Source organism: Lontra canadensis, unplaced genomic scaffold (assembly GCF_010015895.1).
Source record: "Lontra canadensis isolate GAN:19392208 unplaced genomic scaffold, GSC_riverotter_1.0 scaffold110, whole genome shotgun sequence".
In the NCBI taxonomy this organism is placed as follows: Eukaryota; Metazoa; Chordata; class Mammalia; order Carnivora; family Mustelidae; genus Lontra; species Lontra canadensis.
This window is the reverse complement of record NW_022631104.1, coordinates 6,609,212-6,630,253: the sequence shown is the minus strand read 5'-3', so window position 1 is coordinate 6,630,253 and position 21,042 is coordinate 6,609,212. Positions and strand designations below refer to the sequence as shown.

The following is a 21,042-nucleotide window of genomic DNA, read 5'->3' as shown; positions in this document are numbered from 1 at the left end:
CAGGGGCACTCTAGCCCGCGCCTCTTCTATGGTCGTCGCCAATTGACAGGCCGCGAGGGGCAAGGCTCCTCACTATTGGACGCGCGGCCTCGCGTAGTCGGGTAGCTGGGCTCGCGGCGCGCTGATTGGCTGGGCCCGCCACGCGGGGCGGAGGGGCGGGGCGTGGGGCACGCGGAACCCGGTGACCGGCAGCGTTAGGAAGGAGGCTGGTGCATGTGGGCTCTCCGCTCCGTACTGCTGTTGCGCTCCGCGGCCGGGCGCGCCATGTCGCAGGGACCCGCCCGCCGCCAGCGGCCGCCCAAGGACCCGCTGCGGCACCTGCGCACGCGGGAGAAGCGCGGCGCGGCGTGGGAGCCCGGGGGACCGAACACCGTGTACCTGCAGGTGGTGGCGGCCGGCGGCCGGGACGTGGGCGCGGCGCTCTACGTGTTTTCCGAGTACAACCGGTCAGTGCGCTGCGCCCGCCCCGCGTGCTGCGCGCCGGGGTCCCCCACGCGTCACCCGTGAGGGATTCCGCTGCTGCAGCCCACGGTGGACCCTCGGGGAGGAGCTGGGAGCTCCCCGGGGTCTTACATCCCACGCCCGTGGGGTTCCCGGGAGCCCCAGCGCCCTCTCTCCAGCCTGGGGCGCCGAGGCCCACTTGGCACACGTTGAGCCGTGCGCCCCAACACCGGGACCTCATGGCTGGCGTGTGGAGTAGCAGGTCAGGTGACGGGGGAAAGGACCCAGTCCCCTGCTGGCCTCCGTCCGGGAGGGTTCCCCACCAGTGTCCTCACGCCAGTAATGCAGTCCGGTAGTAGCACCACATGGGGTTTTGGGGCTTTTTTTCCCGTTTTCTGTAGTGTTCAGTAAAACATCCAAACCCGTGGCCCAAACCCTCCAGAGTCCCGTCTGAGTATCTTGCGTGGTGTTGGTCTTGCAGGTACCTCTTCAACTGTGGAGAAGGCGTGCAGAGGCTCATGCAGGAGCACAAGTGAGTCAACCATTTTCTTTTGGGGCGGAGATGCTCATGGGGCTTCAAAGCCCAGGTGAGAGACCGGAGTGTTTTTGAAGCAGAAGAGAGGGTCCCTGATCCACCTGGTCTGACCTGTTCAAACGTTCATGTCCTTCTTAGGTTGAAGGTGGCTCGTTTGGATAATATATTCCTGACCCGGATGCACTGGTCTAACGTGGGGGGGTTGTGTGGTAAGTATATTCTTTCCGAGGTCAGAGGCTGGAGGGAAGTCTCTGGCATTGAGCCTGTCTTCTTGTTGCTCTCTTTAACCCCTCCTCGATCTTCCAAGTCCAGGGGAGCTGGAATTTTTTTCTGTACTTGCCCTGTCAGCTGCAGCTTGGAAAGCTGTGACTCAAAACGACAGATTTGAATGCAAATGCTGCTTCCAAGCATTGTCATCTACTCAGTTTATTGAGTTGCTGGACTGGAGATACGGGCCAGTGAACTGGAGGTTGTAGTGGGTCATGGTTAAAGGACGCGCGTTTACCACTGAGACTCAGCAGCCCCACACAGATACCCACTCTCTGGATTGCCGCATTATTCATGCCCACCAGAGAGAGAGGTCAAGGTTGTGCCACTGCCAAAGTCCGTAAACTTTGTGACGTGGATAGGAAGGAGTGCAACGCTGAGCCCATCCTGTTCTCAGACCTGAGACCCTGCAGGGCAAGGCAGTGAGGGGCCTAGGCTGCAGAACCCAAGGGCGTCCTGGGTGCCTCACTGCCTCGCCCCAGCCTCAGCCCTGCCCATTCTGGAGACATCTGAGGAATATCTGATGTCCCCTGCACCTCCAGCAGGAGTCCCTTCTGCCCAGGGCCCATGATGAGGACAAGTAGATACGGAGCTGCTTAAGTAAGGAGCGGGCCTCCTGGTGGCAGCTGCAGGGCACCGTGATGACACAGCTGATGGCTCTTTCCCTTTCCAGGAATGATTCTTACCTTAAAGGAAACCGGCCTCCCGAAGTGTGTGCTTTCTGGACCTCCACAACTGGTGAGTCGCTCCTGACTCAGCGTTCAGAGCCGACCCCTCCTTTTTTCATGTTAGTGACAAGCATTTGTCTCTGCAGATTTGTCTTTGGCTCTCCAGAGTTAGCTGGTGGGGTGGGGGGCCTTTCAAGTTAGACACCTGAGTCCAAAGCAGAATTAAGTGTGTGACCTTGCACAAGTTCCTTAGAGCTACCTAAGGCTACTCATCTGTGAGATGGCTGTGAGTTCCATAAGGTTGCTAAGGATTACATGAAATACACATACGAAACACCAAGCCAACTTACTATGCGTTGGGCACCAAGGAGGCCCACAGGGAATGTTAGCATTTATTTTTATTAAATTTTAGACCTCTTTATACCTTTCAGACTAGCTTCTGAACATTGTTGAGAAGCTGTTGTGCACCTTGTTAATTAACACTGCTGGCTGACAATTCATTTCCCAATTCCTAAGATGAAAGGTGGGGCGCCTGGGTGGCTCAGTCCGTTAAGCATCTGTCTTTGGCATAGGTCATGATCTTGGGGTCCTGGGATTGAGTCCCGCTCAGCGGGGAGCCTGCTTCACGCAATATCTCTCTCTTAAATAAATAATATCTTTTTTTTTAAGTTTTTATTTATTTATTTGACAGAGAGAGATTACAAGTAGGCAGAGAGGCAGGCAGAGGGGTGAGGGGAAACAAGCTCCCCACTAAGCAGAGAGCCCGATGCGGGGCTCGATCCCAGGACCCTGGGATCATGACCTGAGTTGAAGGCAGAGGCTTTAACCCATTGAGCCATCCAAGCGCCCCTTAAATAACTAATATCTTAAAAAGAAAAAAAAAAAAAAAAGGTACCAGTCACCAAGTCCTATTAATTCTGTCTTCAAAACAGTACCTCAAATCTACTCATTTGTCTCCTCCCTAAAGCCTCCCATATCTGTTGTCTCCTGTCCCGTCTACTGTGACAGCTGCATATCCCCCCACAGTGGCCAGAGGGGTCTCTTTGGGGGCATACAAGTAGGCACGTCACACACAGAACCCTCCGGGCTTCTCTGCAATGCAGCACAAACACCCATTATCGGGCCTGCTAGCCTTCTGGGCCGTGGCCCTTGCCTGCCCTTGGCATCTGTCTCCAGTCTCCCTGCTGGTGCTCTGTGGGCTGCTCTCGGCTCTCCCCTGAAGCCCCTTCCCGTTCCAGGGCTTTCTTTCTGAGCCTTTGGGGCTCTGCCGAAAGGCTGTGCAGTCAGGATCCTGCCTGACTTCCCACACAGGGGACACCCCGGCCCCTGTGTCTCCAGCTTCTTGCAGGTCCTAAGCGTGACTGCTGTTACCTGGTTGTCCATGCTTTTTCATTCCAGTTCCGTCGCTGCTGCATTTTTAAGTTGCACCAGGGCAGTGACCTCGTCCCCTGCTCACTGCTAAACCCTAGGCACCTGACATATAGTGGACACTCAGTAAATATTTGTGTAAAGGCGGTTCAGGGTACTAAAGTTCATGTTGATGCCTCCTTTTTTTAAAGATTTATTTATAAGTGTGAGGTGATGGATGTTAGCCACAGGGTGGTAGTCATGTTGTAATGTAGACTTAAATCATCTTGTGCAGCTTAAACTTACACAATATTATGTGTCAATTACATTTCAGTAAAGCTGATGGGGGGGCAAAATAAACTAAATTAAAAAAATAAAAACTAAATTTTTTAAGCTTTTTTTAAAGATTTTATATATTGGAGAGAGAGAGAGAGAGAGCATGAGCAGGGGGAGGGGCAGAGGCAGAGGGAGGAGCAGGCTCCCTGATGAGCAAGAAGCTGGACGCTGGACAAGGGGCTCGATCTCAGGACCCTGGGATCATGACCTGAGCCCAAGACAGACACTTAACCAACTGAGCCACCCAGGTGCCCCATCTACTAACTTTTTAAAAAAGAGAGTACAATAAAATACTGATTTTTTTTTTTTTTTCTTGGTGAGTAGTTTCAAAGATTTTACTTATTTAGAGAGAGTGCTCATGTGTGGGTGAGTGGGGGGAGGGGCAGAGAGAGGGAGATAATCTCAAGCCGACTTCCTGCTGAGCAGAGACCCCATCGCAGGGCTCGATCTTACGACCCTTAGATCATGACCTGAGCTAAAATCACGAGTCAGACCCGCAACCGACTGAGGCACCCAGGTGCCCCTATGTTGATGCGTCTTAATAATTCTCTTGTGCTGCTGTTCTGCCTTTATACAACAACCGTCACTGCTTCTTCCTTTGTCTTTTATAGGAAAAATACCTAGAAGCTATCAAGATATTTTCTGGTCCATTGAAAGGAATAGACCTGGGTATGTTCCCGAGTGTGACTCCTCATCTGCCATTTCTTTCTTCTGCATACCCCAGTCTCCCAAACTAGAATCCATAAAGCTTGGACTAAATTAAACCTTAAAACCAAGTGTTTCATCAGTGAGATGAATTTTGAAAATAATGCCTGTTGTAATTTCTGTGACCCCACGTCATGCCCCCAGATACAGGTTAGAGATGGTTCTCAGTGAGACTGTTGCGGCTGCGCTGGGAGTGAAAATACATGGGTGCTTCTTGCCTAAAAATGGTCATTTATTCAGAGATTCTGGGTTCAGTGTAGATTCTCAGCAACATTCCGGGATAAATCAGTTGCTTGTGGCCGATGATCTGGAAAGCCCATTTTCCCCCAGCGCAGTCACTGTCCTTGGTCTTTCTCGCGCAGCTGTGCGGCCCCACTCGGCACCAGAATATAAGGATGAGACCATGACCGTCTTCCAGGTTCCCATATACAGTGAGTGCGTGAGTCCCATTTCCCAGCAGGAGGGAGGGATGCAGGTCCCAGGCCAGGACAACGTGGGGTAAAGCTAGAAACTGCTGGAATATTGATTGGCTCTGCGTACCCAGTTTTGTGTTTCTGAATATGATTAGGAAATTTAGCTGAGGAATTAAGACATGGTTCCTGCCTTCAGGGAGCTTAGGATCTTACAGAGAGACCTGTTCAGCTCCTAGGTGTAACGATCGTGGTTACACTTAGGATGTCCTAATCAGACAGCATCAGAAAGCGGGTGGTTCTCAGAAGTGCTCATTTATTTTTTGGGGCTTACTTGCCACAGATATAAGTATCCCTCTGGGGAGAGGATGCTGAGAGGCTTGCATGGTAACCTTTTCTGTGAATACTAATGCTGATAGAAGTGTTGCGAGCAGGTCACAGGGTCCCAGGAACCTTCGCAGGCCCCAGGGCGGGTGGTGTGGTTTTAACTTAGGGACACAGAGACCCTGCCATGTCCGTGTTGCCCGGGAGTCTGGCCAGTCACACTGCACACCAGGTTTTACCAGTTGTGAGGAGAACAGAGGACCTTGGGGACATTTCCTTGACACTAGTCTGATCCCTGCCAAGTGCTGAGGGGACACAGATGAGAGCCCCCCAATGAGGGGCAGGGGCAGAGGAGTCGGGCTGGCCAGGAGACAAAGCCTGCAGGGTGCCTGTGGTGGAGGGGTCGAAGGGGGAGGGGAGGTGTGGTTCAGGCGGAGGCTGCCTTGGTGGGGGAACAGTGGGGCTCGGCTGGGAGCTCACCCCCAGGGCGTGGGGTTTGACTCTCTCCCCTGCCTGCCAGGTGAGCAGAAGTGTGGAGGGCGCCAGGCATCACCGAGCCCAGAGCGACTCAGTCCAGGACGGTCTTTGGATTCCGGATCCGCTGAAAACGAGCAGCACCTTCCAGATGGTAACGCTGTTTCCACAGAACAGTGCCCCTGTCCAGAGCATGGTTTTCTTCATCGCTGCCCTTCATGCCCCGCGTTGGCATTGTTATCCCATGAGGCCCGTATCAGACACGTCCGCCGCCTCGGCGTGCTGTGGGACTTGGCCCGTGGGGACAATGGGGAGGGTTGCCGTGGGGGCGGCAGTACAGAGCCCCGGGGCCGACCCCCAGCACTGTCTGGGCCCCAGACTTCCTATTCGGTTTCCCCAAAGGAGAGCAGGGCCTGGGAGATCAGTTCATATAGAGGCTTTCGTGTTTTTTCTTTAACACAAAGGAATTTTTCATGAATGCAGAAAACTGCTGAGCCGACCACTCAGGTCTGTGAGCAGACCGGACTCTTTTCTTCCAGAAGGACAGCCTGCTGAGAAACGGAGTTTAATGCCAAGCTTAGATGTGTGGGAGGACTGGGACCCCTTTAGGGGACTGCGGTCCCGTGTCGGGCAAGGCTGATGTGTTCCTGCTCCTGCCTGGATCGTGTCTGTCTGTCTGGCCAGGAAGGGGCTGACCCCGGGAGCTGTCCTCCCTGGGATGGCCCAGCTGAGGGCCCACATCTGCGTTTTCTCTGCAGGCCCGTTGGCTCTCCTGGTGTTTCACATATGCTTGTTTATAAAGCACATTGCAACTTATTCTCTCTCCTGACTATGTGGGTAAAGTGTGTCATGTTTTAAAGCATTTCACTAGCCCGTTCTAAAGCTTTTCCCACTGGTGATTTGCGTTTTCTATTCACTCCGACCTCAGGTGTGAGTAGGAAAAAGAACAGGTCGGCTGGGGAAAGAACACCAGTGTTTCCTCTGACCTTTATACGGAGCTGTCATGTCCATTTAATTTGGCACCGAATTAGACCTGATTATCGTTGGTCTGTGAAGCCCGTAAATCTTCTTGTTTGCCTTGTTACAATCCAACTTGTTTTTCTTCAGGTATTGGCCAGAAAAAGAGCGGCAGGGACCCCTCCTTGGTTGTAGCTTTCATCTGTAAGGTAAGCAGGTGCCTGTCCGGTGGGCTTTCAGCGAGCTTGTGATGGGGACCCTCTGTTAGCTCCCGTCCAGCGATTTCAGAGCCAGTGGCTCCAAAGTCCCCTGGGTTACATTTGCCCACAGTGGGCCACCTTGCACTTGAGAAATGGGGGCGGCCTCGTTTGCCTTCAGGGCTTTCATTCACATTCCTCGAACTCTGTTTTACTTTCTGTCCTTTTACCGTAGCTGTTCAGCTAGTGGCATCAGACTCGTTTTCATGTTGACCAGCATTCCCTGGGTCCGCACATCTGAAGTCGGTCCAGTTCTATGGAAATTCTCTTACTGTAGGGTGTTGGAAAAATTGGACCAAGGGCCTGGTTTTAACAGGGCTTTGCGCTAAAATAGGATTATCTGCAACGAGGCTCTACGTTGTCATTTTGTGGGCGGTGATGATTTTTTTGAGGAGTAATGTTGACTTTAAAATATATTTGCAGTTCTTAAGAGATGATCACACCCACCGGGGAAAGCCCTTCCTGAAGGTCAGCAGTAATCGTTATTAGCTGCAAGATCATTATCTCGTCTGTCACCGTATTTCAGTGGTCATTTTTATGAAAGTGAAGGACATCGTCTATGGGCTTGTTCCATGTACGTTTCTGAGTTTTTAGGCAGCAAAGTGATTTTCCAAGTAGGTTTCTCTGGTCATCTGTAATTGTATTAGGTCCCTCCCGCCTTCCTCAGTAGAGCTCTGGGTGCCAGGCCGCGTGCCCCTGTAAGCCCTGGCTGTCCTCAGCCACTGTTCCCAAGACCCTTTTGTCCCTCCTGGGTCATTCGCTGTGACTTCTGAGCGCTGCTCTCATGGGTCGGCCTGTGGGCCCTCGTCCCTCTTCTAGTTAGTGTGCTACTGCTCAGCGGAGGGTTTGGAGGCAGTTAAGCTGACCTAGTCCGAGCTCTGGGGGGTCAGCGAAAAGAGACCCAGCGTGTGAGGGCCTGAGACACAGACTATCCCGTTAGGAGACCATGGGCCTCAGATGGCTGCCTGCCAGCTCGGGGCCTCGGGGGCTGCGTTCTGCTTCTCCTCTGTGTTCCACATGCCCCGCACCCTTGGGTGGGGACAGTTTCTCGTGGGTTGAACTCAGTTTATTGGGGAGGGAGGGTTTTGCCCACCTTAGGTCTGCAAGTCCCTGTGAAACATTAGAGCACTTGGTTTCCATCCTGAAACCCATTTGGGTCTGTGGAGGGAATATTTGGTCACAGCAGGCCCGGCCAACGACATCATCTAAAGGTGTCATTGGAGCTCATCGTCTGTGCCTTATACACACACACTTGAGCTGTAATCCCTCCTCTAGGATAGCATTTGCCAAGCCAGAAAATTCTAGAACCCTGGTAAGGCCTGAGGATCCAAATCGGAGACTTTGCCTTAAGAGTAATTTCCTTTTAAAGATCTAAGGAAGAAAATGAAAATCAAATATAATTTAGCACTCAAAGACTTACTGATATTTTATGTGCTTTCTGATTTTGTTGTTGTTGTTGTTGTTACATATGAAATTAGTAGATCCCGAAAATACACAATTTTCAAGGACGGGATGACGGTCCTGAGGTTTGTGGGAGGATTGTTGTCTGCCGTTCTGACATATTAGAGCGTATCCGGGATCTTTCATTACAGCTTTTCTCCAGGGTAAAAGCATCGCCATATGGCAGGTTGTGAAAACCACCAGTGAAAGACCGTCCATGCTTTTGTTACCCTGTCCCCATCACTGCATGGTCAGGGCTGTCAGACCGAGTGCTGGTCGCGTTCTGTTACCTCCTACACGCTGTGTGCAAGATGGTGGGACAGAGGTGTTGGTCCCCAGGGATGCGAAGGAACCTTTTCATTTGATTTGGAAATGGATCGTGTTCTATTACATCCCTAACAAGTTCACGTGGGGCCCTAACGTGCCATGTTTTAAATCACTGAGCTTCTAGTCCTAAAGTATTTCAGAATAGCTGGCTTCTTCGGAAGGTAGCATGGAAGGTAGCGTGCTTCCTCTCAGAGCTGTACCCGGGCTGCATTTTGAGGAACTGTGCGGTGGCCTGAGAGAGTGAAACCAGAGAGGTGCGCTTGGACGGAGGCTGATGGAAGCCCGGCTTCTTCCCCCTCCGCCCCCCCAACCCTGACTGAGATGGTGTTTATGTTCTCTTTGTCACAGCTTCACGTGAAGAAGGGAAACTTCCTGGTGCTCAAAGCCAAGGAGCTGGGCCTGCCAGTGTGAGTGTTGGCGGGGGATGCGTGCTGTTGGGCCTGGAGGTCAGGGTTTGGGGGGGCATCCGTGTCCCTGCTGCATCCTGTCTCACGGGCAGCTTGCCCCTTCTTTCAGTGGGACAGCTGCCATCGCTCCCATCATTGCTGCTGTCAAGGATGGGAAGAGCATCACTTACGAGGGCAGAGAGGTGAGACGCCCCGTTTTCATGATGTTTAGGCAGTGATGGCTGGGGCCTGGAATATGGGTCCAGACCTCACGTTTGAGGGAAGCGGGACAGCTCGGATTTCCTCACTGGGCTGACCAGTACAACAGGGTCTCTTATCTGGACTTGTCCTGCTTGGCCACGCTGGCTACCTTTGGGCGTGTCTGCAGAGCACCTACTTAGAATTTGAGGGTCCTCCTCCCAACGGATGGGTGCTGTCCCCTGTCCTGGAGGTCCGGGCATTGCCTAGCAGCAGACCCTTGAGGATGGACTTTAGGCCCCCGGCCCCAGGGAATGCCACCATGTTCTTAGCCAGGATGTTTTCTCCGGCGTCTAAGATGTCCAGACCAATGGCCACAGATCTGAGGGCACCTTGCATGTCCTGCCTGGTTTCGTGGCCACCCTGGGTTTGAGACGCCCTCTGTGAGCCACTGCCTGGCATACAGAAGCGGAGCACGGGGAAGGCATGGGTGGTGATTCCCAATTGGTTTTGCGCTGTTCGGGGACAGGGGAGGGAGTATGTAAGGGGGGAGGCGTTGACTTGAAGGCCATTCGGTGTGTTTGCGGAGCTGCGACTCTGCCCTGGGAGAGAGCTGTGACCCCAGCGATTTCACAGATTCTGCCCGAAGAGATCTGTACTCCTCCAGATCCTGGTCTTGCTTTTGTTGTGGTAGAATGTCCGGATGAAGGATTCGTTCAACCCATCTGTGAGAACGCCACCTTCAAGAGGTAATGAGGGCTCTGGGGGTGGGGGGAGCCCGGCCGGCATCAACAGGGTGTCAGGGGGTCTGCCTGACCCGCGGCTGCTCCTGGCACCGAGCCATGGCCGCGGAAGTCCACGCGTTGAGTTCCAGGCTCCTGCCTGGTGGGCTTTGTGCGCACAGCCTTGGTAGTGAAATTAGAAAAGATTGAAAGCCAGAGACGTGCAGACTAGAAAACCAGTGGCCAGCTAGAGTGCTAAGTCTAGGACACACTCTAGCACTTTCTTCAGTTCTAATTAATACCCCAGTTGTTATTGGGGTTATTTTTACCTAAGTACGTTTTCTTCACTTGCCTGTATTGAACCTGTGTGGGTGGGTCTGAAGGTTATGAGACCATCTTGGTCGAAGGTCCCCGTTAAGGGACGGACTCTCCGTCCGGGCACAACCTTCATTTGCTCTCCCGTCGCCCAAGACGGCGGACCCCTTGGCAGCTCAGCTTCCATCCCAGGTAGCTTTGCCCCCCATGTTGGTGTTTCCATTTCTTTCCCATTCTCAGTGGTTTATTCTCCCTGTGTTTCTCCGGTTCCTAGTTCATATTTATGATTTGCATATAGTGCTTTATTCCGCTTAGCATAGCAGATCTTTTTTGGGCAGCCATGATGTTTTAAATTCTCATTGGAAGGTCTTCCTGAGATGGACTTTGTTCTTTCTGGGTGAATCCGGGTCCTGTGGTGGCACTGGCTTCGTGCTGCCATCAGGTCACGGGCAGCAAAGCCGCGTGGAGTGGCTGTGAGCTGAGGGGCGTGTGCGTTGACGCGTCGCTGCCAGGTTTACCTGCACGACCCGGAGACACCTGGGTCTGTGCGGGTGCGTGTGCGGAGGGGTAGGTAGGAAGTACTGCATGTGCTTTTTTTTAATGGGAGCTGGAAGGAAACACCTCAGTGTTAGTAAGTGACGACTCTAGACGGGGGAATTACAGACGATTTTAACTCTCTGTGCCCGTGGCTCGGGTCTGCTGGAAGGCAGATGGCCAGGTGCGACTGCAGGTGCCCACAATTCATGGGGGAGGGTCCTGTGAAAGTGAAAGCAGAGCTCGCACTGGGAAGGCCCAGGAGCAGCCCCAGAGCCTGAGGACTAGAGAAGCCCCTGGCGGGCTCAGACACTATGGGAGCAACCCGGGCACAGCCTGGCCTGGGCATGGAGGCCGGGGTCACTGAAGGCCCTGAGAGCAGACTGTGCGGTGCCCTGCCCTGGCCGCACGGTCACCGTTTGGGAAGGTTCTGAGTGCACATCTCTGTGCAGAGCCCAACTGCGCTCCTCCTCCCTTCTGCCCAGGTACCAAGGCCATGCCGACGCCCCTGTGGCGCTGGTGGTTCACATGGCCCCACAGTGTGTGCTTGAGGACCCCAGATATCAGCAGTGGATGGAGAGGTAGGACGCATTTCCCCCTGTCCTCCCCTCTGTCCCCTTCCTGCCCGGGCTCCCTGCCCTCCCCGAGCTTGGGGAGCGGCCGCCTGTAGCTCTGAGCTGCCGCTAGGGGGCGCCGTGCGCGCGCACTTGCTGCTGGTGTCCAGCCTCCGCCCTCCCCGCTCCGCAGCCGGGTCCTAAAATACAGAGTGACGCCCTCAGTTTCCAGGGTGAAGGCAGGGTGTCGACGACTCTGCAGCTCATTCCGTTTCCTCCCCTCTTCCCCCCACCCTGCGAGGCAGAGCTGTACCAGTGTCCAGTGGAGAAGAGGTCACCCTGCCTTTATCCCGGGGTCCCTCGAGCCAAGCTCGGCACCAGGTCCAGGTGGGAGTGTTCGAGCTGCACTGGGAGCCCCGGCGAGGCTGCTGTTCCGCCTCCCGCCTGCTCCTCCCAGGCGCACCCGTGGTCCCCCGTGGTCGCCGCAGGCTCGAGTCTTAAGGAGCCTTAGGATGCCTCTGCTTCTCCCTCCCTGTACTGCTACTCCACTTTGGTCCCAGTGCCTGGCTGGAGGCCCCGACCTGTCAGCCTCCGGGTTCACCTGGGGCTCCGGGCAGCACCCGCCGGGGTGTCTGAATCCCGGCCCTGGACTTGGAGGCAGAGGGACGGAGTGGCCGGTGATTCTTTTTTTTTTTTTTTTTTTTAAAGACTTTATTTATTTATTTGACAGAGAGAGATCACAAGTAGACAGAGAGGCAGGCAGAGAGAGAGAGAGAGAGAGAGAAGCAGGCTCCCTGCCGAGCAGAGAACCCGATGCGGGACTCGATCCCAGAACCCTGAGATCATGACCTGAGCCGAAGGCAGTGGGCTTAACCCACTGAGCCACCCAGGCGCCCGTGGCTGGTGATTCTGAACCCGCACTTACTCTCCGGCCCCTTCCCTCCACCTTCTTGGCCCCTGGTACCGCTGCCACCCCTTTGGTGGGCGTCCGCTGTAAAGGGCACCGCGAACACCCTGTCTTTGCCGTAGGTTTGGGCCCGCCACCCAGCACCTGGTCCTGAACGAGAGCTGCCCGTCCGTCCACAATCTCCGCAGCCACAAGATCCAGACGCAGCTGAGCCTCATCCACCCCGCCATCTTCCCCCCGCTCGCCACCCCCCAGCGCCAGGTAGTGTCCCCTGCGGTCCCCTGGCCTGGCGACTTGTCTTCTCCTTCTCCTTCTCTCCACCGAGCGCATCTGTGTCTTCCAGGAGGAACACGCCGCCCTCCCTGTGCCCACAGTCCGGGGCGAATGTCTCCTCAAGTACCAGCTCCGTCCGCGGAGGGAGTGGCAGAGGTCTGTGCGACTCCGAGCAGATGGAAAGGTCTAGACCGGGGGTGCCCAGCTCTTCTCCGGAAGGGCCCGGCGGTGTGTGTCCCAGGTGTTGAACTCTGCCCCTGCCATGGCGGACGGACGGGGCCTCGGGTCCAGGGAGTTCCCCAGCAGGGTCGTCTCCGCCGGACGCTGCTCTGGTCGGGGTTGAGGTGGGAAGAGGATTCTCTTTCCTAAAGGTGTTTTCCCTCATGAAAACTGTGCAGGGGATCCATTGTTTGACAACAAAGAACAAAGCATTTGATGGAGAAGATTAGGCAACTGTGATCCGGGGATCCTGTCCTCCAAGACAGGAGATAATGATCGTTAACGTTTTGTTTTTTGAATCGGACCATGTGGGGAATAATCTTTTTGAAAGTGTCCGTGTGGGTCTGTGGCCTGGCCTGACAGGCCCGTCTTTTCCTGAGTCATGACTCGTTATGTAGCCTTCAGGAGCGAGGCTTTTCTGGGTGCCCCACAGGGGGATGTTTGCTCATTTCAGATGTTTCTAGGTTGTTGTGTTAATGAAGTGGGAAATACTTCGAGTGTGTCTCAGTGGAACTCTGTCCCCTAGAGCGATTCTCAGATGTGGCACTGCCGGGTTGCAGTGTGACCCATTCTGAGGCCTCTGCCCCCAGGTCGGGCCAGTAATCCCCTTGTGGGTCATGTGTCCAGTGTGCGTCTGGAACAGGTTGCATGACAAGGGGACCCCCAGGTGCAGGCTTGGGACTGCGGAGCCTGCTGTCCACGTCTGCACAGGTGGTTCACACACCTTGACTGATGAGTCTGGCACGATGCCCAGATCCTCCTTTACCTGGGAACGTGCATTCCAGGCCTCATGCGCTACTCTGGGGAGCTCGCTGGGCCTTGCTGCATGAGCTCGGGGGGGGGAGCGTAGGGCCCCGTCAGGGTGGAGAGCTGCTGATCCACAGCCGGCCTCCCCGTGTGCCCGGACCCTGCGAGCATCAGGGCCTTGCTGGAGACAGCCCCGGGCTGCAGCCCATGGTGCCAGATCAGGGCCTGCATTCCACAGGGTTCTTGGGACAAGCTGTGCCCATGCTTGTGTGGGAGCCGCTGCTCTCGGGCCAGGCTGGTCAGCTAGGACCGTTTGACCCTCCTCCTGTCCCTTCCTTGGGCTCCCAGGGGACATCAGGCCACGTCTGGAGACATTTGTCATTGTTATAGTCCGGCAGGGGGTGCAGGTGCTGGTGGCATCTGGTGGGCAGAGGTCAGGACCCCGCTGGATGTCAGTATTGCCAGGATCGTCAGATTCTGAGCTGAGATGTCCTGAGGGGCCAAAGCTGTTCGGATCGGGCTCCGAGAGCCCCGCTTCCCTGAGAAAGGTTCCGCACAGTAGGAGAATAGGACTGGCCCAGGCTTGCTTCGTTTTCCGTCTTGATTTGGAGAACTTTCTGCAGATTGTGTCCATAAGTTGGTTCTGGATATCCAGATGGGTATGTGCTTGAGGCCACGTGCTTGCTGTGGTCACTAAGATGCTGTCCTCCCTGCAGGGATGCTGTTGTTGTCTGCAATCCCAGTGAATTCATTGCTGAGGCCCTGGAGCTCCCCAACTTCCAGGAAAGCGTGCAGGAGTACCGCAAGGCCGCACAGGCCAGCCCAGACCCAGCAGGTGAGTGGAAGACCCCAGAGCCGCCTTCCTCTGTGGGCCGCTGCACTCCCGCAGGTGTTTTTGGAGCACTCGGGAGAACCACAGCCTGGCACCGTCTAACCAGGTCTAGTTCCATGACCCAGCGCGGCTTTATTCTCTAAACACACCCGTGCCCACGCCTGCTCGCCTGCCCTTCCCACCAAGACCAGTTCAACCTGAGCATTCGGTGACAGCTCCCAGCTCTTGTGGTACGCACCATGGGCCATGGTTCTGGGCGCTCCTGCAAGACCCTGCAAAGAACTTTGGACCCGGCCTCCGCCAACGCGGGATCTGGTCCTGCCCTGGCTAATGGGGAGCCACGGCAGACCAGGCCACGTCCCTCACCTTGCTGGGCCTTCGTCACCGCATCAGGAAAAGCCGTTGTGGGTAGTTTCAGGACTGCTGCCCCAGTAGTTGGCTTTTCAACTAGTGCTAGAAGCCAAGAACGCCGGACTAGAAAGTGGGGAGCGTGAATGCAGCTGGAGGGTCTGCCTGGGCTGGTGTAGAGCCTCCCCTCTCGTGGAAGGGGCACATCAGGTCTCCCTGGACTCTGGTCCTGGCTCTGCCTCTTCCCCTCTGGTGGGCTGACCCTCTGATCCTGTTTGCTCCCCTGTAAGCCTGGGGTTCCTCCCAGCAAGGTGGTTATGGCACCTGCAGGAGGAATAGGTCTGGTGGTAAGGGCTGGACGCCAGGCAGACATCAGCCCCTTGAGCTAAATGATTTGTAGCCTGAAGAAGTGCCCTTTGTGCTGTGAAAGATCTAGAGAAGGTCTCCGGAAAGAAAGGCTGTGGGGTTTATTTGCTGTGCCTTGCAGCCCGGGGCCCTGCCTTCAAGGAGGTCCCTACAGAGGGACCCCTGCCAGGTGGGACCCATGGCCCCTCCTGGGAGGCAGGCCCTACCCCTCTCATGAATGCTGTCCCTTTGGGTAATGGACCCTTCTACCGTGTGTTTTCCACAGAGAAGAGAACCCAGTATCCAGAAATCGTCTTCCTTGGGACGGGCTCCGCCATCCCGATGAAGATCCGAAACGTCAGTGCCACACTTGTGAACATAAGGTACTGCTGCTGTCCCAGAAGCCTCCACACACGGGGGCACACGAGCTCCCCCCACCCCCAGCCTGGGGCCAGTTTGAAGACGCAGCTGTGTGAAAGCGTGTACCCTTGTCACCTTGGCCGGAGCGCCCAGAAGGGGAGTAGTGGGTGTTAATGCCTTTGAGAGTTCCTGGAAATCCTGACTTCGTTCCCTGTTCTGTCTGTCGACAAAAACAGCCAGCTCTGCCGTGGGCCGTGCACCTTGCTAAGAAATGATGTCACTGAATTTTCATAGTAGGCCTAGGAGATCGTGATTAACCCATTTCCTTGATCGCTAGACTAACGTCCCAAGAGATTACTAGTTCCCACAGCTGGTCAGGGGCGGGCCCGGAGCGTGAGTTGGTGTCTACACCGCTGGCTGGGCTGTGCCCTAACTGGTGACCGCCCGTGTGGGGGGGACAGCTGCGGGGTGTGTGCGTTGGTCTCATGATCAGCCCCCCAACTGCCGGTGGATTTTGAGGGATTCTCTTGGGTTTCCTGGTGTCCTTGCCCCCAGAGAGGTCAGCCCGGGTCCCCAGCCGTGTTCACGTCTGCAGGAAGTGCAGGCTGGCTCTGAAATTTTGCTTTGTCATCCTGGATCCTGGCGGTGGAGGACGACCAAGCAGCTAACGCACCCGTTGCACACAGCGCTTAGAAGTGCGCCCTGCTAGCAGAAACACCCCTCTGGGACACACTTCTCTCGCCGCTGAGGACATGCAGTGAAGCAGCTCGGCAGGCCCGGCCTGTCCTCCCTGGGGGTTTGACGAGGGCAGCAGGTGCACAGCAGCCAGATCTCCCGTGTCCACGCCCAGTGCCCGATGCCGGGAGCACCCACAGGGGCGTCGCCACGTTCCGTTTAAACAGTCCGAGGTGCATCCTTGGGGCTGTGGTTTTCGCCCTCCCATTCCCCAGACTGTGTGGCTCTGGGGACTCCGCATACGTTCAGGGGTTTCAGGGTTCCGAGGCTAATCAGTGCTTTTGTATAATGAGCTTGGATGCTGGAAAACGGCCCTCGTGTTTAGAGAAGCTTCTCGGAATGAGCACGAGGGCTTCTGCCGCTTCCTGCTCTTCTCGCTGAAATGCAAACCCTCCAGACCTCGAAGCCTTGCCTGGCAGCGTGACTGTCGCTCTTGTTCGCAGCCCTGACAGGTCGCTGCTCCTGGACTGTGGCGAAGGCACGTTTGGGCAGCTGTGCCGTCACTACGGAGACGAGGTGGACAGGGTCCTGAGCACCCTCACCGCTGTGTTTGTGTCTCACCTGCACGCGGATCACCACACGGTGAGCGACAGCAGATGATGGGGCCCCAGAGGACGGCAGGGGCTACTCCGGGTGCCGGCTTTTCCTCTGGCTAGTGCTGTCACTCAGCTGGGGGAGCCTCCTTGTCCCGCCAGACGCCCCGCTGTCCCGCAGCAGCGAGGCCTTGGCTGGCCTGCTCCGAGGGGACCTCAGCTGGAGACGGGAGGCCTGCTGTCCCTGGGCTAGCTGGGTCCCCGGTCCCCACCCTGGTCACACTGCCCACGGCAGCGTTGGGGGATGGTGGCCGATAGGGAGGGAGGACGACTCCAGAACCCAGATGTTGGGCGGAAAGTTGACTTTGACCGTGGCTCACGCCGTGTCCCCTTCCTCCCCGCCCCCACAGGGCTTGCTCAATATCCTGCTGCAGAGAGAACGGGCTCTGGTGAGTGTAGCCCTCGATCGTCCTGACACTTGAGTTTGGTGGCTTGCACGTCTGCAGCCACACCCTCTGTCACCCGGAGCCTTCCCTGCTGTGGACTCAGCGGCTCCGGTGTCCTTGTCTCAGGCATCCCTGGGGAAGCCGTGTCCCCCGCTGCTGGTGGTGGCCCCGACCCAGCTCAAGGCCTGGCTCCAGCTGTACCACAACCAGTGCCAGCAGCTGCTGCAGCACGTGAGGTGAGCGACGGCGCCCCAACCCCTGCTGGCGCCTTTCCGGGGGGTCAGGGAGACCAGTGGCCGGTGCCTGCTTTCATATGGGTGTCTTCTCTGCCCTCTTTGCGATTCTGTTCTGGTCCTGAGATTGTCCACGAAATACTCTGGGGCCAAGTCCCTGAGCAGTACCCGGCACAGAGCTGGCCCCTCCCATCCCGGGTGGTCTATCTGCTTGCCCAGGTCTATACCGGCCTGTGGGGCGGGCCTCCCTCTACCCCCACCACGGGCAGTGCCCACCCACCAGGTCCCTTGCCACTGCCTGGAGGGCTTGGTTTGGCTCTTTTTAACTGACTCCTCTTTCCTCTAAGTGACAGGTTTGTGTTTCTTTATGATAAGGAGTTTGGAGCTCTGCAGCCAGATGCTTGAACTTGGAATCACATTAAAAAAACTCTTTCATGTTCACTGTTGAACCGTTGTTGTGTCCGCCCAGCCTGATTCCTGCCAAGTGCCTTCAGAAAGGAGCGGAGGTCTCTAGCCCCGCCGTTGAAAGACTGATGGGTTCGCTGCTGGAGGCGTGTGAGCTGGCCGAGGTAAGGGTGCACCCACGGTTGGGCGGGGGGGCGGTGGTGACGGGGGCTCGACTGCACAGCCACTCGCCCGCTACTACAGTTTCAGACCTGCCTGGTGCGGCACTGCAAGCACGCTTTTGGCTGCGCGCTGGTCCACACGTCCGGCTGGAAAGTGGTCTACTCCGGGGACACCATGCCCTGCGAGGCCTTGGTCCAGATGGGTGAGTAGAGGCAGCAGACCGCGAGGCCGTCCCAGCGAGCACACGGGGCCGGGGCATCTCGTGCAGTGTGTCTCAGGCACAGGCTCTGCTCCACTGGCGGCACTCGTTACTCCCTAGGGAAGGACGCCACCCTCCTGATACATGAGGCCACGCTGGAAGACGGCCTGGAGGAGGAGGCCGTGGAAAAGACACACAGGTAGGGGAGAGCCCTGAGCCGCAGTGACCTGCTCTGTTCCCTCCCGGGTGACACACGGGTCAGCCTCACGTCAGCCCTGCAGGGACACGCTGTGCTCTCTGGTGACAGTGACAAGAGGCCAGCTGGCCTGCTTCCCACCGAGGCCGTGGGGGTTTCTGAGAGGACTCCCAGTGCGCGGGCGCCAGCGGTCGCCACGTCCGGGGACTGCCCGGGCTGGATCTGGGCTTTGCTGGGATGAGTGTGTGTCGTGCCGCCCTCCCCTCCCCACACCCCAGCCATGAGGAGCCGCCCGCCTTTCCCTGCTGCCCTCACCGACGGGCGGGGGTCCGCCAGTGCTCGGTCCAGCTCCATCTGGGGGTGAGTGAAGACTCTGGTCCGTAGGAGAGTTTGTGTTGGCCGGAGACATGGCCTTCCCAGGGTACACGGGGGGTCTGGGAGCCGGGGCCTGCCCTGCGCTTGGACATCAGCCTCACGCAGCCCCTCTGCTGGCAGCACCACGTCCCAGGCGATTGGCGTGGGGGTGCGGATGAACGCGGGGTTCACCATGCTGAACCACTTCAGCCAGCGCTACGCCAAGGTGCCCCTCTTCAGCCCCGACTTCAGCGAGAAAGTGGGGATCGCCTTTGACCACATGCAGGTCTGTGCCGCGCGCGCCGGTGGGGCTGGGGTAGAGGCTGCGCTCCCTGCCCGGGGTACTCGGGGCCAAGGGTCAGAGGGGTCTGCACCAGCGCCGCCATCCCGCTCCCTGCCGCTGGGGCGGCAGGGCCCGCTGGAAGTGACTGGGGGGCTCGCGCCTGGCCCTTCCCCCACCCACGTGACTTGTGCCACAGCACTTGCTGGGGAGACCGTGTCCTCCACTCCCGATGGGGGAGCCAGCCTCGCCCCTCTGGCCCCCCTGAATGAGGGCAGGAGCCGGGCTTCGCCTCCGAGGACACTGGTTTTCAGAGTCCGGACTGCCTCTCCTTTCCGGAGGCCCATTCTGTTCTACCCCCTTAGCCAGGAGTCGGGCGTCAGTGCCCCTTTCTTGAGAAGCCTTCCTCCCTCTCCCCTGGCCTCACCCGTTCGTTGTCCACTACGATCAGCTGCCACAAAGGTGGGCGAGGAGGGAGCTGGCGCCTGCCCTCTGCCCAGCGGCTCCCTCCATCTCACTTCTGCCCGGCCCCCGGACGCACGTCCTGAATCTGGACTCGCCTTCCAGGTCTGCTTCGGGGACCTCCCGACAGTGCCCAAGCTGACCGCGCCGCTAAAAGCCCTGTTTGCCGGTGACATCGAGGAGATGGAGGAGCGCAGGGAGAAGCGGGAGGTGCGGCTGGCGCGGGCGGCCCTGCTGTCCCAGGAGCAGGTGGCCCGCCCTGAGGACGGGATGTCCCCACACAAGCGGGCCCTTGCAGAGCAGCCTCAGAGCCCACAGAGCAAGAAAGTCAGGGCACAGTGAGGGCGCGGGAGGGACCCGGGACTCGGGAGGCCGGCATCCTTCGCGTGGCACGGAATGGGCTCCTGGCCTGGTGGGAGGCAGAGGGCTCCGCTCAACGGGGAGGCACTGGGGCGCAGGGCGGTGTGCACGCAGGCCTCAGCCGAGACCCCTGCATGGGGACGGCCCTGCTGGATGCCTGCTACGGCCGGTCCTGACATGACTGCAGGCCGTGAGGCTGCTGGATGGAAGAACGGGGACAACTGGACCTTGGTACAAACCGCTTTTTAAAGAAGTCACATGGAAAAACGGCATGCCCACGCCTGCTCCGGCCCAGTTACTCACTCTGCACGCCCGAGGCAAGCCATGTCCGGGAACACTGGGCCGTGGGCAGGACTCCAGGAATAGCCTTTCCAAAGACACAACACCCGGACGAGGCTGCCTGGAACCTGAATGCTCTCCTTCGTCCCAGTGCCCCCCTCCGAGCAGGTGTGTCCCTGCCCTGCAGGGTTGCGCTGTCTGGTCCCCAGCGTGACCTGCAAGCCAGCTCTGATCGAGGCGACGACCCAGGCAGCTGCCATCCCGCTGTAGCCTAGTTTCTGACCAAGTCAAGCCATGTCAGTGGCTCAGGAACAGCCACGTCTTCCCGCAGTCCCAGGGGGAGGTGGAGGCCACCTGTGTGCTTTGCCCCACAGCGAGAACAAGCCCCCGTCACCGCCTTCCGTGGGGAGAATTAATTGGACGTCAGGCGGGCCAACTCTGGCCCTCCTTTTGGGATTTGACAAGACCGAGGTTAGTGTATGGAAATGAAATCATCTGATTAATTTGGTACTTATTTGTGAGAACACGGAGCTTGAAAAGCTCAGGTGATGTGGAAGACAGACTGAGGAGTTAGCCTGGCCCAGCCGTGACCTCCGATGTCCTCCTGAGGGGCACCTGCATGGACACGTGTCCCCAACAAGCTTCTTATCAACACATGAAGAAGAGGCCACGCTCAGGGATAATAAACCTATTTTAATAACATTACTTTCAACAACTATTTGTACATGTATTTAAAGGTAACTTTCGACCCCTGGGCTCCCTTACAAATTGGGGACGTACCCGTCCTTGCCAGGAAGCGAGCAAAGCTGTTAACATCCAAAGTTGGTGAATCCCCCCATCGGGGCAGAGTTATCTTACACTGTGTCGGGAAAAATAACTAAGCCTTTAAATTTCTCATTGTACACCTATACATTGCTTTAGTTTGGCTCAAATTAAACAAATATAGATTTCATATATACAAATATTATATCCTGTATAGGTATATCATCTATTTTAAAAGGATAAAATTGGAAAGTTTGACTTGGCATGCATGACCCGAATCTCTCAATCCCTCAATCCCAAAGTGTGACTGGACTCCCCGAGAGGGAGCGTGGTGACCCACAGCTGAGCGAGGCCTGTCACAAGGCAGTGCCAGTGGCACCTGCCTCGTGTCCCCTCAGGCTGCCCTAC

General features: G+C 56.8%; 1 protein-coding gene across 1 annotated transcript; it reads left to right on the top strand.

Moving 5' to 3' along the window:
• Positions 1–176: 176 nt before the first annotated feature.
• Positions 177–19,697, top strand: ELAC2 (elaC ribonuclease Z 2). Its single transcript, XM_032839907.1, has 24 exons — positions 177–446; positions 923–973; positions 1,115–1,185; positions 1,917–1,981; positions 4,206–4,263; positions 4,662–4,730; positions 5,554–5,661; positions 6,615–6,673; positions 8,837–8,895; positions 9,005–9,077; positions 9,709–9,821; positions 11,129–11,224; positions 12,227–12,365; positions 12,448–12,533; positions 14,060–14,178; positions 15,155–15,251; positions 16,407–16,545; positions 16,907–16,945; positions 17,069–17,178; positions 17,645–17,744; positions 17,824–17,944; positions 18,062–18,140; positions 18,633–18,777; positions 19,339–19,697. The coding sequence occupies exons 1-24, from the start codon at positions 214–216 to the stop codon at positions 19,573–19,575; spliced, it is 2,466 nt and encodes an 821-aa protein (XP_032695798.1). The 5' UTR covers positions 177–213; the 3' UTR covers positions 19,576–19,697.
• Positions 19,698–21,042: the final 1,345 nt, after the last annotated feature.